The sequence below is a fragment of the Dicentrarchus labrax genome, unplaced genomic scaffold (assembly GCF_905237075.1).
Source record: "Dicentrarchus labrax unplaced genomic scaffold, dlabrax2021, whole genome shotgun sequence".
NCBI lineage: Eukaryota > Metazoa > Chordata > Actinopteri > Moronidae > Dicentrarchus > Dicentrarchus labrax.
The window spans coordinates 28,345,392-28,365,615 of record NW_026136707.1 but is presented as its reverse complement, the minus strand read 5'-3'; the positions used below and the strand labels follow the sequence as shown (position 1 = coordinate 28,365,615).

General features: G+C 40.9%; 3 protein-coding genes across 3 annotated transcripts in view; 1 reads left to right on the top strand and 2 right to left on the bottom strand.

The window, feature by feature from the left end:
- Positions 1-6,530, bottom strand: part of dyrk1b (dual-specificity tyrosine-(Y)-phosphorylation regulated kinase 1B) — a 61,507-nt gene extending 54,977 nt beyond the window's left edge. The window contains exon 1 of the mRNA XM_051407292.1: positions 5,790-6,530. The gene's annotated coding sequence lies outside the window, so the exon portion shown is untranslated. The remainder of the gene's footprint in view (positions 1-5,789) is intronic.
- A 998-nt stretch (positions 6,531-7,528) lies between these two features.
- fbl (fibrillarin) lies at positions 7,529-17,079 on the bottom strand. The gene is made up of 9 exons (XM_051407345.1): positions 16,912-17,079; positions 15,901-16,017; positions 15,216-15,362; positions 14,918-15,012; positions 14,515-14,685; positions 13,942-14,074; positions 13,106-13,218; positions 12,462-12,607; positions 7,529-8,641 (listed from the first exon to the last, which is right to left on the bottom strand). The coding sequence occupies exons 1-9, from the start codon at positions 16,919-16,921 to the stop codon at positions 8,617-8,619; spliced, it is 957 nt and encodes a 318-aa protein (XP_051263305.1). The 5' UTR covers positions 16,922-17,079; the 3' UTR covers positions 7,529-8,616.
- A 2,396-nt stretch (positions 17,080-19,475) lies between these two features.
- Positions 19,476-20,224, top strand: part of sacm1lb (SAC1 like phosphatidylinositide phosphatase b) — a 32,756-nt gene continuing 32,007 nt past the window's right edge. The window contains exons 1-2 of the mRNA XM_051407298.1: positions 19,476-19,630; positions 20,127-20,224. Coding sequence (XP_051263258.1) covers positions 19,542-19,630; positions 20,127-20,224 — 187 coding nt within the window. The 5' untranslated portion in view covers positions 19,476-19,541. The remainder of the gene's footprint in view (positions 19,631-20,126) is intronic.

Here is a 20,224-nt window from a genome sequence, read left to right as displayed (position 1 = left end):
CTGCAGACAGCACATCAAACATTCAGCTTGGGTGCTGCATTATAGCCTTATAATGGAAAGAAAAACCCTATTAAATTAATTATTATAGATTATTCAGGATTATTCTTCTTTGCATTTTGTGTCTTAATTTAGAGATTTTTACATTTATCTGTAGACATAAATATCAAAAAAATCAAATGCCACATCACAGAATTTGAAGACATCGACAACAAACCCTTTCAGTTTGATGGACGTCCTTATCTTTTCGAGGCGGAATATACAGACGAAGAGTTGCGGGAGCTCCTAGAAAGGGCTACGCGAGAGAGCTACCGGTAGTCAATGCCGCAACACAGCCTCTTACTTCAGGAAACTGGTGGTGTACCTGCGGACATTGTGAAGCTTTGGCCACCGAAGAGGAGTGCCTGTGTTGCACGGAGTGGGACCTGTTGCGTCGCGACACCCAAGAGACGCAGTGTTTTGTACAGTCTTAAGATTTCCCCTCTCTGATAAACAGGGCTGTACTTGAAACTTTTTTTCCATGTCCCGAAAATAAATTGGAGGCGACGACTCATACCGCAGGGACCAGATGGACAGTTATCCACTGAGTAAGTACACTAGACAAGTTGTGTTATACATTGGTGCGATTATTTCTGATATATTGAGCAAATTACGTTTGTTTTAGTTCACATCGCCAGCTGTAAGTCTTGATCATTGATCTGCATGAATGACCTAACCCCTGACTGTTTTCCCAAGATGGCGCCCGCCTGTATACGTGAACGTTACTGTGGTTCTAAACCATCTTTTTAATAAACTGTCTGTACACTTACAAAGTTCTCAATGCTTCGGTTTATAGGTAGGGACCCTCATTATGCTACTGTGTAAGTGTGGTGCTATTTTGAGCCCTGTTAGTGGTATAAAAAGCGATTTCTTTTCACGTTACTCTGTGCCTCGTTGGCTAGCGTTATAAGCTAATTAGCGGTTTGTGCTTAAACCGGTCACGGTCGATTAGCATGAAAACATATCCAAGAGAACAGACCAACTCTGTACACGTGTTATTCACCCCAGGTTCATTTGCGCCGGAATTGTCCTTTAACACTGGGCATGTATTTAGTAATGACAACAGCTAAGTCAACATTTCATAGTAGTCAAACTGCAGTCTGAAGCACAGGGGAGATGTATGCTAGAGCTAACGGTGCTATCCATTTGTCTCGTGAACTCGGGAGCCGAGTTGGAAAGTGTAAATCTCGCAGCTATCTCGCGACATTTCACCGAGACACACCCCCTTTTGGTCGGAATTTTAGCCGTCCAGCTCGGGGTACCTCACAGTACACCGAGCTAAACAGGGGGCACGTACGACCCGCAAAAACAAAGATGGCAGCACCCATATTAAGATGTATTTTCTTTGTATTTGTACTACGTTGGTCGTTTTAATTTCGATTTCAAATGCTCTTACACACTTGTTTACATTGCTGCTTTAGTCCGGTAACCAATTTATGCATTGCACGGTGTTGCTGTGCGTGCAATACAATGTAAAGTTTTGTTTTCGAGTTGAAATTGAAATAGGCGAAAATGGCAAAATATTATTGAAATTATTGGAATTACTTGAAATGTTAGTATTTCTGTAGAAAAACATGTTATTATTTCACATTGAGCTTGTTTAGAAGAGCCACAAGCAATAACAACACAGCTGCTGCACTTCTTTCCGACTCGTAATGCCCAAAGACAAACTGGAACGCTATAAGTGGTACAAGCCAGGCAATGACGTCACGTTCTCGCAGCAGAACAACTCGGGCTCCGAGTTCACGAGACAAATGGATAGCACCATAACCCCATCTCTTTTCAGCACAGGGTTCCTATTCTTCATCATTTTCCAGGACCTTTCCAGGATAATTTACCGGTAGGCCTAGCATTGACTTTAACTCTGGTTTTCTGCCTCTCTTTCTGCAGTACGCTGCAGTGCGCTGGTTCTGTCTGTCATGGCGGCGGCCAAAACACAGAATTCAAGGCCTCAAAATGGTACTCCACAAACCAATTGGGGAAGTCACAATAGGTTCACTTGGTTTAAACACAAAAATGGATACAGAGGTTTTGAAAATTGATACAAATCACAAAATGTTCCATATTTTCTTACACCCCTACCTTTGAGTCAAACATGTCACAATTCAGTGCCCGACCAACTGTGAAATATGGTCACTGTTCCTGAGTTATGCTGTGTAATAATTTCCAGTACATATGATGTAACAGTGAAGTTGACCTTTGATCTTTTGGGTAAAAAATTTTATCACTTTCACATCTTTGTATCCTATTAAACATCTGTATGAAATTTTGCCATTACAGCATCAATTCTTGAGTTATGACCAAAATGTGTTTGACAAGGTAATTTTGAGGTCACAGTGACCTTAAACCTTTGAGGCATAAGTGTCACCAATTCATTGTCTTACCAATTGTGAAGTATGGTCATCAGTTCTTTAGTTATGTTCTTGAGTTTAAAAAAAAAAAAAGTTGGTATATTTACAAGTAGTTATTGACACATTTTACTCGTTTGATACTATGATAGTGTGGTATTGGCATACTGCTGGTAACCCTGTGACAGAGGTTACTAAAATGTAGTAAGTACACCTTTCCTACCATCTTTGACATCTACAGGGAGTGTTATAACCTTGCATTAAATAGGGTTGCATTGCTAAATGGTAAATGGACCTGTACTTGTATAGTATACTTGCCTTTCTAGTCTTCCAATCACTCATAGCACTTCTACACTACGTGCCACATTCACGCTTTCACACACATTCACTCAGTGATGGCAAAGCCTATCAAACAGAAACTAGCTCACTCATACACATTGACACACTGATGCACAGCATCAGGAGCAATTTCAGGTTCAGTATCTTACTCAAGGATACTTCGGACACTTGGTGGGAGGATCAAGGAACCAACAACCTTCCGATTAGTGGACGACCCGCTCTGCCTCTAACCACAGTCGCCCTCAGTGGGATACCAATACCATGGTATACAATGGTATTAAAATGGATGGTTATCCTACACTGTACATTTTTCTTTTTTTATATAAAGTATTGAATTCTACAGTATTATGTTATATTTGTTTTTAAAAAAATGTATTCATGTAAGGGTCTTTGTGACTGATAATTATATTAATTGTGTAACTATGTATATAATGAAACCGTGATATTTGCTGAGATAGTTATTGTAGCCTGAAAATCTTATACCATTGCAACCATAATTCAGAGCAATGTCTGAACTTGGTTGTACTCACATTCTCCACACACCTCATTCAGCCCCCATCCCCACTTTCCAGATGAAGTGTGGTGAATTGTGCCACTCAGTCGCATTATTTGACATGATCATCATTAAGAGGAGGCATGAATGCACATGGTCAGATGTGAATAGTAGCTAACAGATAGAGCCATACTAGGTGGCGGCAGCTGAAAGACGCTTCTGCTTAAATTCAAAAAGTTTCAGCTTGAGTAACAGTGCTGCTATTCCAAGTTGACTCCATGAATGTAAAGAGATGGGAGAAGAGAGAGACCATGAGAGAAAGTATAAGATGAAGAGAAAAATAAGCGACACAGGAGTTCATGTTAATTTTTGGAATTAGTTTGGAAATTGATGTGTCAGAGCTGTCACACACAGTCTGAGCTTATTTTTACAGCTGTGCTGTCAGTCAGGGAACAAGTCCATTGGCTGCTTGTGGCCAAAAGACACAGACTGTAAAACCACTCTAGCAGTAAAAGCAAGCCAAAAATTTACTTAACATTGTATCAGTGGGATGGAGTTATCTTGGAGTGAGAAAGAACACTGAAAGTCTGGCACTGAAAACAGCCACTCCTAGATGCTCCACCCCCACTGTGCACCCAGTCTGGGATCTAATTGACAAGATTTGACTTGATATTACAAGCTATTTTTGAGTTGGTGACGCATATCCACATGCATATTGTGTATAATACTTTGCAGTTTTGCACAGTATCATGCCACAGTATATACTGCTTCACCATAACTTGTAAGATATCAGTGTCACATAACCTTCCCCTAAACACCAAGACATTCATTAATTTTGCATTTAAATAAAAATTAAGTATCAAGAGTATTGTGATAGCTTTGTTAGTCTATGCCTTTTTCTGTCCAATTGTAAAATGTGGTAACAGCTACAGATGATAAGCATAATCACATAAATCTTAGCATTCATATACGCTCGGGGTGGTGGTCATGGTTAAGCGGCTGAGGCACACTGACAATGGGTCTGAAAGGGGCTAATCTTCCAACTGGGCACAGGTGCTTTCCCACTTAAACCTACTTGTGGCTGACTGGAAATAAGCAGTAGGTTCAGCTTGAACAGGTTTCATGAAGAACAGAGCTAGGTGCCTTTACAGGTAGCCAGCACAAATGGAATGTTTTCACTGTATGGTCTGAGACTGTGAAAGGATATCTACAAAACTAACAATCAGCACATTCAGACTTATTTCAGTCACAGACAAACTAGTATAGAAGATGTAAGGAACTTCTGATAGAGGCTTCAACTTAAGGAAATCTGTGCTTCCTTCCCTCTGAAAATTCCAATGCTTTTAGATGAAGTGGTGTTTAATGGTTAAACAGTCATGCATACTAGTGGTTCAATATTGCCACAATGTGATTTGAGAAGGCAAATAATGAATTACAAGAATTGAGTGAAGCAGAAGTACTTTGGGAAAAAGGTCCATTTTGGGACTAAAAAGAAAACCCCAACTTCAGCTAGGTGGGGGCAGGGTGGAGGGTCTGTGACAAGCCTCCCTATTTCAATCGGCAGTATTTTCAGACCTCATCTTCTGTTGAGCAACGACAGAAAGAGGACCATAGCAACCCATGTAGACAGATGACAAGTGACGTTTCTTCCAGCTGCTCATCAGCACCGGTCTCATCACAGTCCTGTTCCTAACTAGGGGCATCCATCTCCTGGCAAATTAATGCCTATGTCCCTCTACTCCAGGGCAGGGTAGGGGCTGGGGCTGATGCGGTAGCTAAGCTAGCGGCTAGCGTTAGCTGCCATAGCAGATGAAATGCTGCAGATCTACAGAGGACAGTCGGGGGTTGCTGGCTGGGTGCTTTGACACTTGAAGTCATCGCTACTCATACGCCACACCAGGATTTAATCACCTACTGTATATATGATATTAACACGTTTAATGCAGCAACACATCCATTCATCCCATTTCTCCCTCCGTTTTGGTCCGCCGGCATCCTCTCCCATTCGGTGTCGCGCTTTAACTGAAGGCAGGTCGCGATACCACTGCTACTGAAACTTGCCTAGATACACACACTGTGATCGCATCCATCATTAGCCTCTTCACGTCCAACCCAACACTTTATGAATTCGCCATATGATTAGCTTTTCAAAACGACTCAGTCACAAGGTAAACTAGAAGGGCAGTGGGTTGATAATGGTAGATATGGAGGACATTGCATGGTACTAAAACGGAGTAACGTTATGATGTCCATCATCATAATGCACGTCTCAGCTACTGTAGATGCGACAGCCAAACCTTAATTGTTAAATACGGTCCATTGTCCTACAGACATTAACCCACCTATTTCACAGCAGCCTGCCCCTTGCCCGATTAGCCATCTTAATGGCAGTGGCAGAGGAATGGGGACACGAGGCCGGGTGACAGTGGCGAATAACGTACTAACGGGTAACATTCTGCAATACCGATTGACAATGAAGCCTCTAACACATATTTGATACGAGAGCCAAGTAATGCTAGACCCAAATGTATACATATATGAGAAAAAGACGACGCCGACCGGCTATTTCTTACCTCAGGCGGTGTGTCGAACCAAGTTCCGCGTAGCAGCCATGTTCGGAACCCCTATCTCCCTCCGTCCACACGAACCGAGCCCCCTCCCCCGGGTCTGTCGTCCCCTTTCCACAGCAGAAATCCAAATAATGTGTAGTAGAATTGTTTGCCGATAAAAAAATCCCGATTATATTAGTTCCCAGTAAAAATGCGTTATTCTCCGGAGCTCAGGGAGCGGGTTGTCGATGGGGGCTGATTGCCGGCGCAGCACAGCTAGCCGTGCCTAAGGGGAGGTGGGCAGCCCGCCGCCTAAACCACGAACACCTCAAACTCAGTCTTCTTTATATTCAGCCAACGTAATTCACTTGTTCGAATTCTATTCTTAGGTATATAAGATACAACCGTACAACTACAGCGTGGGTCAGTTGGATAAGCAAGCCCGTCAGCTTTTTTAATTAATTTAAAGGCAATAAGCTAACATAAGCTAGCTAGCTATTAGCTAGCATGCTAACAGCTAGCTGTCTAATAAAACACTGCCATTGGAATTTGGAGGAAGACAGTCCGCACACGGCAGGCTGTTTGGCGGGCAACGGTCAGCCGATGGACCGCTGGACAATACAGACAGACGCTATGAAAAACTTAATATATTTTAGCAGCCACAGCTGCAGATAGCTCTAAACTGGCCAGCCCCTCCGTGATGTTAATATCGGTCAAAGGAGAGGGGCTGCATTGAGAGCGCACTCCCGACACCAGGAAAGTACGGCCCAGCGCGTTCCAGAGAAATTTCCCACAAAATGGCTGCCAAAACAAATCCACCGCGGACAGTCACAAGTGACTTCCAAAAGTTACGCTTTATATGAGAACATGGTTGCGTAATTGTTTTTCATGTAGCAAACACGTACTATACGATCGCACATCAAGGTATTTGTGTACAGGTACGGAAAAAAGAGGCAGTTTGGAGTGAGCTGATGAAGTTAACTGTGTGAAACCTGGTTGAATTCCGCTGTGGTTACATTTGACCAGAGTCTAAAGCCAACAGCGAGTCTCAGAAGTCAGTTGAAACTGAGGACTGCAGCCGGACATCCCCGAGTTCTAAATCTAAGCTTAAAAAAACAATAGGAAATTTGGCCATCATCTCCGATACAAGTACAGGTGCTGGTCCTGCACCTATACTATCTCCCTAGGGCGTTCAATACTTTTTAAGAACCAGATTCACAGTGAATCCTTTTCAATGTCATAAGCAGGGATTGGATGATCTACAAAATACTTATCGCGATAAAAATACATACATTTATTGTGAATTTCCATTATTGAAATGATCATGAATATCATATAGCCTAACTTAAAAAGTTGTCAAGCTCGCCAGTGCAATGTGTTAGAATGTAAGATAAAGTGATTCCAGTACGTTTTCATTCCATTGCAACAGTATGATGTTTATTTTCATGATTATCTTATTGCAATTATTTTGGTCAACATAATGACACTTTTTGTACCAGCCAAATAGACCTTTACACAGCAGCCATTTTGACATAAAATAGTAGGGCAAACAGTTAGCAATTATACTAAGAAGCTTCCATTACATTTAGTGTTGCAGACTTTCAGTGAGCCAACATGCACAATACCAGCACCCACCAGCGTTAACCCCACTATTTCATGTCAAAATGGCTGCTTTAAAAAAAAAAAAAAAAGGTCTATTGCTAGTGAATATTAAAATTTTAATATGCAAGGTTATTTAGTGAAAGATTATAACCAACGAAAAATAAGAATCAAACATTTTATTAAAACAAAGTTGACGTTAAAAAGTTATAATAGTATCAAGTGAAAAAGTCACCATCTATTAATGTCTTTACACATTACACACAGGGTCAAGTTTACCACTAAACAGGTCAGCATAAGTTCCTGACATACAAAGTGGGTATTGTGCAGACATGACATGGTATCTCATGCGAATAGACTAAGTCCACACACAACATTCAAGACAGACAAGTTTATTTACCATACATAAGTTCTGACAAACTTATTATACACTAAAAATACTAGGCATCTGGGGTGTATGATGTGTGGATACTTGGAATATCCCTAACAATATGGGGCTTATGCAGTCTGAAATCAAAAGCACCTGGATAAAAGCAGTAATCAGAGGAGCACACTGCTTCATTTAAAAAAACAAACAAACAAACTTTAAGTAAAAGAAAGATCAGGAAACCGAAGCAAAAAGCACTGAAATAAAAAGTTACTGACTAAGCCAAAGAAACAAACACCTCACTGGAGCCAAAAATCAAACCAGGTAGTAGTTATTCTAAACAAAGTCTTTCAATAAAGCTATTCAGATAAACACTTGATTCCATCTTTTGAAATACTCCTCAGGTTAGAAAGAAACTTGATCACGGGTCAGGTGAATTCAAAAATCCCCAGCTTACTCATGTAAGGTCGGGGACACCCTACACAATACTGGATATTTACACATAATTTACATGTGACTGTTTGTCGTTGCACAGGAACACAAACCTGATAGATATACCAATCATTTGTGCTTAACAGATGTGAAATAAGGGTGGTCCAACCAGATTTGAACCATAACATATTATGAACCGCTAACATGACTTACCAGCAACCAGTGTGGCTGTAAATTGACTCCCAACCATATCAGTAATAGAAAAGGCCCTCCAGCAGTTGGTCAGTTAACTGTCAAAAAGGTACAAGGAAGCCAAATTTTACCCTCAGTGCTAGATATGCTTTCACCCTGTGTGAAGTCTGCAGACAGGCGGAGGTGGATAGGAGCGCAACAAACAGTGACAGTACGAAAATTAGATGGTGGTAATCGTTTCCCCGAGCTTTCTTCCACACCTCATTTCTTCTGTTTAGGTGGAGGTCTGAGAAGAGAAAAGAGAACGTTAACACAATATACATAAAGAGCAGGGACTTTATATGTAGAGCTGACTGCAGCAGTTTGGGAGGGTCTGGATGTATGCCACCATAACTGAACTCTTGGAACACAAGTAAGAAAGGTGAGTTTTGCACAATCCCAAAAGTACTAAGCTATTACTACTGTACAGTGGTGGAATCCCCCCCTTCTCCCTATGGTTAACTTGCTCATTGCGCACAGAAATAAAAAAAAAAAAACAGAACACAGAAGTATGGCTGCAGATTGCAAACTGGCCGTGGCGTACTGCATCTCAACAGCCCGGTTGGTTAACAGGGTTGCCAAAAGAAAGCGGGGTGGTGCTTCTACCTCCTGTGTGTCACTGGCGATTGGTTACAAAAATGGCAAATGAAAGGTTTGGATACAATTCAAATTGTAGACCTAATCCATAGCAAATGAAGGTTTTAAAAAGTAGTGAAGTAGATTACATAGTATAATTCATACAAAAATAAATAGTACAAGTACACGAAAAATAAGTAATGTCTTTGTGACATTAAAGGTGTGCTTTTACTACTGCTGCCAAATTAAGTGCCATCAATCATTCCAACCCGCCTGAATGTCTACTGCTTATGTTTATTGACCAAGTCACTATTCTACCAGACCATGGCAATTTACTTCTGACATTATAAATTATGACCAAACTATGAAAATAAGACCTTTAAGCAGTGATGCCCGACATTGTATTCAGGGGTGTATATGCAGGTATAGATTTTTATTTTTTATTATTTTTTTAAAAGTATATTTTTTGGGGCACTTTGGTTCAGTCCCTCCAGAAGAACGCGATTGTGCAATCGCATAATTCAATGCATAATCAGCCAAAGTCCGCATATTTATGCGGGGGCTGCATTTTTTCCAGATACGCCGCACTTTCGCCGCATAAACTGCTGATTTCCGCGCAAAATATGCAGGGCTTGCATGATTTGATAATCCATGCATTTTTGTTGCAAAAACGTCACATATATCTTAGAAACATTGAAAAGCTGCAAATCCCACGATGAAAACCGTACAGTTGTAAGTATATTAGTAGTATGTAAATTTACGTTACAGTAAGAGATTGCACTTTGTGCATTGGAAGCACTTATTTTAACAGAATGTGTTTTGTATAGCTACCTCTGTAAAACAGGAAGCACACATTTTATTTTTTTTTATATTTTATTTATTGATTTATTTTCACAGAAGTTGTAGCATATTCCTTTTGTAAAGCTACAGAACTTGTTTGACTCATCAATGTTTTGTAAGTTTGAGCCATGTGTTTATTAAGGTCTGAAATAAAAGATGAGAACTTAAATATTCCCAGCACTTTCTGTGATGCTTGCTTATCATAGGAAGTAATAAGAAATGACTCTTTACATTAAGGTAGTAGCCTAGTGAGAACAGGGTGTTGGGAATCACTTTTTTTCTCTTTTTCATCAAACCGCAGTTTTTGCAAGTTCCCGCATATTCCAACGCATTTTTTAAGAAATCGTGCCGCATAATCAAGGAGTCTTGCCCGCAACAATCACAAAAAAAAGCTCTGCATTGTTCTGGAAGAACTGTTTATTGCCTTTAATTGGTAGAGACAGCCGAAGGTAGACAGGAAAGGGGGGCAGAGAGAGGGCGGATGACACGCAGCAAGGGGCCGCAGATCGGACTCGAACCCTGGGCCACTGCAACAAGGAATCAGCCTCGGTACATGGGATGCCAGCCCTACCCACTGAGCTAACCGGCGCCTAGGTTAGATTTTAATTACAATAAATACAGTGTGTAGTAAATTAATATCTTCAACCAACACTTCTGACTGAATGGACACGAGTGCTGCACTACATTTACATAAACACACGATTGGGTGAGACAGCCAAATGGAGTAAAGAGATTACTACAAGCTGTGTGCCCTTTAATAAAACTTTGCTATTATGCCGTCAGTTTATTTTCACATGTATTATGTCGAACATTTAACTTTTTAGAGAGTCCAGATGTAGCAGTTTTACACAGTTTGTATAAGATTTATATTAGGTGTTGGCTCTGCCGCCATATTAAACTCCAGCTGCAATGTACTTATCCTCTTTCAACCACAGACACCATTGAGCTTCAGAAAATACAACTCCCTTTTGCACATTCCTGCTTGCAAATTATAAATAAGATTAAATAAAACAAAAGGTAGCAATTACCAGCTAGGTTAGAATGAAAAGACTGATACTTAACGATTTGTCAAGGCTAGCAGAACACCATCTTTATACACATGATCTATTAAGATACCAAGGGTTTGTGTCAATGCTAGGAATACGCCGATTATCTGCCTGATAAGTGTAGGTAACTTGCGTGAGCCACACCGTTCACTTGACGTAGAGCCGATGTACAATTTAAGAAAAAAAAGTTGAGTGTGAAACATTTAGGAGGATCTATTATCAGACATGGAATATAATATTCATAGGTATGTTTTCATTAGTGTATAATCACCTGAATATAGGGATAATTTTAATCTACACCAGCTGGGTCAGCATGTTTCTACAGTAGCCCATAACGGACAAACACTGGATCTAGATAGGGACTTTCGTGTTCTTTGTTGCCACCCTCTTATTCCAAGGTCAAAGTCAGACATCAGCAGTGTTCTTTTAGTTACAATATGAAACTTCACTGCTAGGTGCAACTCCAGCCTACACACTGGTCCTTTAAGGTAAAAACTATATAGTAAAACAAAGGGGGGTTTAGTTTTATATGGTAGCCCAACTTAGTCCTTTAACTTGCTGATGTACACCTAACTATAAGCTAACTAAGGAAATTGAGCAAGCAACGAGAAAAGGAATATCACATAAAGTAGATATTGACAAAACAGCTGGCAGTAATTTCACTTTAAAATGTTCAAACTCAGCCACACAGCAATTGGCTGATAGTTTCCCACCCTGGTAGAAAATGAGCTACTTCAAATATCTATGGGAGAATATGAGGTTGGACCTTATAAAAAAGGTCATTTCAAAATTATACTTAAGCCTCCAGCAACTTCAGGGAAGTGAGAGGCGATATTGGACAACAGTGGAAAACAAGCTCTCCTTATTGGAGATTATTCAGAAGAATGTTATTGTTATTTCTGTACTCCTGCCCTGTGTAATTTATGTAAATCAGGCTGACTGTGGGAGATCTTGTGGGCACAAATGTTCATATATTCTGGAGTTGTCGCTCTGCTTCTATTTTGGACTCAAATTCATAATATCTTGGTCACTTGAACTTGAATGGAGGAAGGATGATAAGTATTTGTTAGGATAACACTGGTGGCTTCTAAGAAAAGTCTGAAGAAAGAAATTGCTACCGTTAGTAAATGGATTGACAATATTTATGTTATGGAGAGAATTACTTACAACTTAAGAACCCTGGGTACATCTGTTGGGAACTGGCCTAAACAGGTCTACTAACATTCCACCTTTCAGACCAACCTAAAATATGCTTGTTCATGTATGTTAGGTTATTTATTCACTTATTAATCTCCCTTGGATCAGTAACAGGGTATGTATCAAGAAACCACAGTTAATCGATTGCACACCTATAAGATTTAATTTTATGTAATAATAATAATTTATTTAACGATCATTTTATACGTTTCCTACCAACAGTAGAAAAATTACAGGAAGATAGGGGACAACTGGATGTGTTAGAGCTATAAGCGACTTTACCTAAAAACGGGCCTGAAATATGAATTGAGGCAAAGTTGCCAGTGACAGTTTGTGTGCGTCATGGCAAAGGCAGTTGACACTTGAGCTGGCCAAGGCAGGGCAGAGAGCAGTGTGATGTTGATGTACCTGTAGATGCCCACCACCACAGCATGGTCTCTCTCATAGGGCTCCAGTGTGAGCTGTTCCTGTGGTTTCATGTTCTCAGCGCTCATCTTCTTCACTTCTGAAGCAAACACTGCCTCTGGAGCCGCTGTTGAGTCTATACAGTTAGCCTAAAAGTAAAACAAAACAAAACACTAATCTATAAAGCTGACATTACACTGTACAAATTCAAACTAGTCACAAGAGGCAGTGTGTTTCATCACAGTACTATACTGTGCAATTATACTGCAACAGCAGTATCAGCTTTTACAAATCCCTGTGAGCAAAAAGCCAGTAAGAGTCCTTTATTAATGTAATCCACGTAAAAAGATGGACAGACGGAAATAAACACTAAACTGAATACAGTTCATTCAGGTAACTTAGGAAAAGGCTGCACCTAAGCAATGAAGGCAGGAGAAACTCCCTCAAGACAGCGACAGGTCCAAAAGATTACAAAGGGTTTGCCGTTTTATACGTTATCATTTTGTAGAAGATACTCAATATTAAATGACTCCAACTGGGGACAAAACACTCGACATCCCTGCAGTCACACAATTGGCTTTGTTATTGTGCACCACACAATAACTGGAATTTGTACTTTGTGTTAAAGGTTGAGGTGGAGGTTGTACCTTGATGGAGATAACAAAGTGCCCTCCATTCTTCAGAAAGTTGTGAGCGTTCAAAGCAACAATCCTTGTCTGGTCAGGCTGGGCAACATCAGCAAAAATCACATCCACCATACCTAGGGAGAGACAGACCACATAGCATCTGTTGAACATTTATGTTGCTATGCATCCAGTCTGACTTCAGTCTTTTCCAATTTTTCTGGGTTTCTGAGACTGATTATGAACTGTATTAATTGGCAGGGAATTCGTTCAACATGACACAACTTAAATCTATTCTGGGTTATTGGGAGCAGGTTAGAGCTTAACAGTGATTCCACAGAATGACGGTGGAAGGTATCTTTCTATAGCACATTTCTTATTCTCGCATTTTAATTCTACTCAATTATCCACCTTATTTTGGCATTTTATTTTTCACTCGATATTTTTGCTTCTCTCACCATGCATCACACAGGCTGTTAACGAGCCTACAAAGTAAGAGGGCAGACACATAATCGGTTACTTTGTATGCTAGTTAATGACTGATGTGAGAATTGGTACCTAGCTTAACAATATTGACCCAGTCCCTGTCAGTGGTTCTTGGTTCTAGACCACTACAAAAAGGTGTTTTGTGGCTGTCAAAACTGAAGAACTGGTTCGAGATAAGGCACCGTCTCCGAATAAACCCTAAACTGTCTTTGTGGAAAAGGAGCGATTGTGCTCCTTAAAAAAGGGCTCTAAAGTCTACATGGCTCTGGTAAACACTGACCAAAAATATGGTAAAAACAGTATTCATGGTTCCGTTTGTTCTTCCAGAAAAGACAGGTATTAGAACCATGACGACTTCCATCAAGACTACCTACCAACCAGCATGCGGTATTTGTGTGGGTGCCGAGCGTCTTCGATGATTGGAATGATGTTGGTGCGTTTCTTTGCCACATTGAGAAGGTCCCGACCTGATCGATGGGAGAACTCCACAGCATAAACCAGCCCTTCCTGTAACACACAACACATTTACCCTCAGGAAAATAACACCAAGTCATCATTAAACTAATGTAAGGCTATGCTTAATGTTACTTTTAGTTTCAACTGTGCCTTACAAGACTCATTTAAAGTGTTACGTGTGTTTTGCAGACCCATAGATCAATCAGTTTAACACTAAAACCATGGCTTTTTTTTTTTTTACTTTTCACTGACTGGGGGGGCTTAAAATAATTTTTTGTTCACCTGTATTCCACAGATTTTCTTTATAAGAATAGATAGTGCTAGAACCACTTGTTAGGACATACAGAGCTTTAATTTCACAGATTAAACTGATTGTAAAATAGTATAAAGTTTCTGTGAATATTTGGTGGGAAAATGGCCAGGTGGTGGATGTGTTGTTTTAAATGATAATCAATTAAATCTTTGAGAACTAAAGAGGGTGTAGTACTCACTGGTCCAACAATGTCAGAAACATGGGACACTGTAGTGCCAGACGCAGCTCCCAGGTACATGACCTTTGCTCCGGGCTTGATATGGATCTGGTCTACTCCTCCCAAGATGGCTGCTGCCAGCTTGGAGCGGAACGGATTCCAGGCTCTGTATTCAATCTTAGTCTCTCCTTCCTAACAGATAAAGAGAGAAAGAGAATCCGAATCCTGCTCTCACCTCTGGCCAAAACACCAGAGACAATAGCTGCTGATTTCACAAGACCAGGACTCAAGCTTTAAAACTGATGCAGAGCATCGTATTTGACACATAATTTAGCCATTATGTAACAAACGACTTAGTAATTATGGATTGTAATGCGATATCTACACTGTCTGACCTCTGTGCTACTGTCAAATACAATCTCACCTCCACACTGATCCTCTTCTCTCCATAGACTGACTCTCCTACCACCATGTTCTTGGTCACCAGGGCATCCTCCTTCCCTCTGGAAATGAACACTCCTGAGTGTATACACACACACACACACACACACACACACACACACACACAGTGGACAAATTGTACTTGCATAATTGTACTTAGTGTCAAAATTTAGAATATCCAGTGGTGCTGTATAACTAACATTTTCATTGTTACTGCAAATTTTTATTGGTTTAAAATATTGGCTTCAGCCCCAAGAGATTAATCCAGAATAACAACAAACCTTCGTGTCTGTGGGGCTCAACCAAGACCTTCTTCCCTCCTCCAAAGCCTCCTCTTCCGGCACCCCTGCCTCCTCTTCCTCTCGGGGTGCCTCTGCCACCCCCCCGGCCCCGAAATCCTCCACCGTCTGGGGACTTGAATCCTCCACCTGAAAAAAAACCCCGAAACAAACATTTTATTAGGAGGTACTGAGGTCAAAATTAGAAACAGTGTGTACCCTGGTAATAAAAAATGCTGATGCTTTTATTGGAATTGACAGGTTACACTCAAATTTGTTCAGTTCATAATGGTAACTTGATAACTAATACATGTGTCTTTCATGAGAACAGTCTGTGGCTCAGACACAGAGCGGGTCGTTCTTAAATCGGAAGGTTGTGGGTTCGATCCCCAGCCCCTGGTGCCACATGTCGAAGTATCCTTGAGCAAGATACTGAACCCCAAATTGCTCCTGATGCTATGCATCGGTGTGTGAATGTGTATGAATGTTAGTTTCTGTTCGATGGACTTTGCCATCACTGAGTGAATGTGTGTGAAAGGGTGAATGTGGCACGTAGTGTAAAAGCGCTTTGAGTGGTCGGAAGACTAGAAAGGTGCTATACAAGTACAGGTCCATTTACCATCTTCTTGTGCCACATTTGATCAGTTACAATAATTTGGATGATGTGATGTTTACAACACAGCCTTACCTCTTCCTCCTCTGAATCCTCCTCGTCCTCCCCGGTCTCCAAATCCTCCTCCAAATCCTCCTCTACCCCCACCTCGTCCTCCACCTCGTCCTCCTCTGTCCCCACGAGGACTGAACCCTGACAAACAAACAGATAATACGCAATTCAGCTGAGTTTATAACATGTGTATAAGGTGGCTACTAGGGCTGCCCCCTAATAGTTGACTAAACCGCTGAAAAGAGTCTTGGTCAGCCCACTTTTTATCAATAGTCAAACTGTTGCAGAAAAACTAAAGAAACTCCCTTTGGGAGCTGCGCTGTGCCACTAGGACTTAACAAAATCGGTACACATGTGTCGTATTCAGCCTCTTGGGCCCAAACCCTCAACAGGAAATGGGCCATTTTATTTTTTTGCAATGTACAGGCTTTTTAAAGATGGAGAACATAAGCTAGTTTGATGACACATGGCCGCAGGGTTGAGAACTTTTTGCCCTAGATCTGGGAAATACACATGGTTCCATACGGGCTAAAGTTAGCAGGAGCTACAGTTCACTTTCGAGCCTCGTGGTGCAAATTAGATGAAAACAGCTCCACCTAACACCTCCGTTTAGCTCGTAAACAGCGCCGATACATGCTAAAGTGTCACACAAATACGTATTATAGTTGTGTCGCAGTTGGTCGTGGCTAGTTCGTCTGGTTTCTGCTGCTGGACGGTAGCGCAACACGTGGGAGACTCCACAGCGTGCTGCTGGCGAACAGCTCCCACTCTTATACCATTAACGTAACGGGAACGTTATCGTTCGGCTTACATGTCACCCGTATTAAGGGAAAAGGCGTACACATACTTGGCAACAGTTTTCTTTCTAATGAGAACTGTTTTCTGTGAGGTTAGCAGGGCACATGGCGGCGCAGGCCGAGCACGCCGAGCACGCAGCACTTTTAACTTCCAATACACGGCGGACAGGTTGAGCATACAGTACACCGTCTAACTGTCCTTAAACACACCATCACAAGCGCTGTGCTGTTACTGTACCTGGTCTCATGTTATCTGCTTTAAAGCGTTAAATCGGTGCTGCCAGTGGGATGATGGGGATGATTCTTCTTCTTCTTCTTCTTCTTCTTCTTCTTCTACTAAAACTCCCTCTGAACGGACTGTGTGTGACCACATGTGCAGATGCGACACTGCTCTTCTTCTTCTTTTCGTTAGTCTTCTTCTTCTTCTGGCTTCATACACGGGTTGCAACCACGAGTAAGATGCATACCGCCACCTACTGTACCGGAGTAGTAGCATGTGTTATAGTTTTACGGGACTACTTTACAACATTAAAATTAATTAATTAAATTATTAAACTAAATCCTATAATATAACCCAATATCCTTCAAATATTCAACAATACAAGCTTTCTGTATATCCCAGTGTTCCAAATACACTAAATGTTTCCCTTTTCTTCCTGCCTGACTTATCTTTTGATTTAACCTTATCCTCACTTTCCCATATTTTCTACCATGTAACAGTATTATGTTCTACACTTTGTGTGATTTTACATTCCAAACATTTATCTGATTGACTTTTACCTAACAAAAACAATGTTTTATTTAACCCTGTGTGGTCAAACCTCAGGCTGGTTAAAACGGTCTCCTCCCTTATATTCTTTCTAATCACATCCTGTGCATTGATAGATTTCTGCACCCTGCCATTTCCTCATCATTTACTTTTTGATCGTCCTGGTTAATTTTTTTTGCTATTTTGTCTGCCCTCTTATTCCCTTTTATGCCTACATATGCCGGTACCCAGCAGAATCTATCTGAAGCCTCCACAATCTAAATAAACTTTAAAAGATTTCTAGCATTAGATGTTCTCTATTACATTTAATATTTTGAATATTAAAAAGGGCTGCTACAGAATCAACACAACACAACACAACCCTCTGTCTGGTTTTAGTTCCTCCACCCACTGCAACCCTACAATAATCACCATCTTTTCTGCCGTGCAAACTTACAGCTGATCAGGTAATCTTTTCCCAATACATTCATTGTTGGTATGTATATTCCTATGCCTACCCTATCTTCTTCATCTTTAGACCCCATATACATATCTAAATAATTATATTTACTTCTTGCCAGGTATCCTTTCCCACTCTCTTCCCATTGTCTCTTTAATTATATTCAAATCTAGCTTAGGTTTTGGAAACAGCCAAATAGGGATATTACTAATAGGAGTAGGGGAGATAAAACAAATATTCTGTATTCTATATTCCTCTGATTTAGCTTTTGTTACCCAGCATAAGCCATTACCTTGAAAATAATTATACTCCCAACATTCCTGAACAACACTAGGCAGGGTTTTTATTACCACACCCATGTAGATGACTCCAGTATGTAAGCATGAGTTTATATTTTCTTAGGTCTAAGAGCCCTTCTAACTCAACCTGAATTGCCTTAGTCGGTGTTGATCTCATTGCACCAGCACAAATCATCAATGCTTTATTAATTACTCTATCCTTTTTAATTAAATGTGTTTTAGCTGCTGCTCCGTACACAAAGTACCCATTATCTATTACTGACCTCATCAGAGCCCTATCCCCAGTCTACTGCTAGTTTATAACTTTCTTACATTTTGATTCCACCTTTCCCATATGTATTTTCCATGTACCCTTTTTGTCTAACCAAATACCCAGATATTTAAAATGATCTACTTACTTACTCCATATTTTGGCCATATATATTTTCAGGTTCTGTTTGTCTATCCCTTTCTTCTTGGTAAATAACATATGACAAGACTTACTTGGAGAAAGCTTAAAGCCCCAATTAAATGACCATTGTTCTACTTTTCCTATTGCTTCCTTTATTTTACTTATCACACTTGTGGGATCTCGTCCTCTTGCCCAGATGGCCCCATCATCTGCATACAGAGCTGCCCCAATCCTTCTGTCCAGATTCATAAAAAAAAAAAAAACCTGAGTCTAACTGGGACTCAGCTATTGATTTAAGTATTATGGTATACACAAAATCACAGGTAACACACATCACAGGACATGATCCTAAAAGAACACAGCTGGCGTCTGACTTTGACCTCGGAATAAGAACGGGTGGCAACAAAAAACACGAAAGTCCCTATGTAGAGCCAGTGTTTGGTTTTCCTGTATGGGCTTCTGTAGGAACATGGCGGACTTCATGGAAGCTGACAACAGCTGGTGTAGATTAAAATTATTCCTATATTCAGGTGATTATACACTAATGAAAACATACCTATGAATATTATATTCATTTCTCACAATAGATCCTCCCAGAATGTTACACACTGGACCTCAGTACGCTGAGGTCTCTATATCATTGCATGGCCGAGGAAACTCCTGAATACCTCACCACTGTCAGACTCTGTTCTTGATGCCTGCTAGTTATTGATCCCTTTCTGTTTGGTTTTTGTGGTCTTGTTTTTCTTCACTGGCCGCCTGTTGCTAACCTCTGCTTTAGAAATTGGCCAGTGGTCACTGGCATGAGGTTTGTCAGATAAATAAACCTTGGCCCCTGCGCACACAGCCTTTGTATTCCACATGGCGCTGTTATCAGGATGGAAGTTGTGTTGAACTCTTGCATGGCGAGGGCGCCATCTAAGTTAGCGTCTGTCTTCGGCAGTGTCCCATACATATATATTCCCCACAGATGATACCGGAAGTAGCCGATGTGTCATCGCCACGTCACTGTCGTCAAACAGGAGGAAAGATGGCGAGCGCCTATGAGAGTTTCAAGTTGTAAGTGCTATTGGTCAATATCGCAACAGCATTTAGCTTTACTGTACTTGGATAGTGAATAAAGAGGCGGGAGTCTGTGTACAGACCTCAGACTGACACGGCTAACGATAAACCTTCTAAATACGTGACGTTAAATTGTACCTTGTCTGCGCGGACATCGTGTTACTACTCCTGCAGCCAATGCTATCTCTGATTACAGAGAAAGTTTCCTTCTGTAGTCATCACTTGTAATTGGGTGGATCTGAAAGCATGAAATACGTAATAGGCCGTAATTTAACCGGGTTCTCGTGCTCCCGAAGCTAACGTTAGCTACATTTGATGATACTTAAAGCAGCTGCTTCAAGTTAGTTGCAGTTAGCCCAAATAGCTAATAGGTGTTTTCTGTCCGCTCCCAAACCCGGTTTGTGCTCAGTGTTATCCGCCTCCAGCTGTCTCTGTATGGTCCGTTATTTTCTATGAGTGCAGCTGAAGTTGAAGTTTGCCTCTGTGTTACCAGGCGAACTACACCAGAGAAGTTTTACATAGAGGCTTGTGATGATGGTTCCGAGGATGTCCTGGCTATTGACAGAGTATCCACTGAGATGACTCTTACAG

What these genes read in the sequence shown, in the direction of transcription:
- fbl (XM_051407345.1), bottom strand. An exon ending in AGGATTCAGAGGAGGAAGAG is followed by an intron (nt 15,363 to 15,900) that starts GTAAGGCTGTGT and finishes GTTTTTTTTCAG; the next exon opens with GTGGAGGATTCAAGTCCCCA. An exon ending in GTGGTGGTGGGCATCTACAG is followed by an intron (nt 8,642 to 12,461) that starts GTACATCAACAT and finishes TTCTCTTCTCAG; the next exon opens with ACCTCCACCTAAACAGAAGA.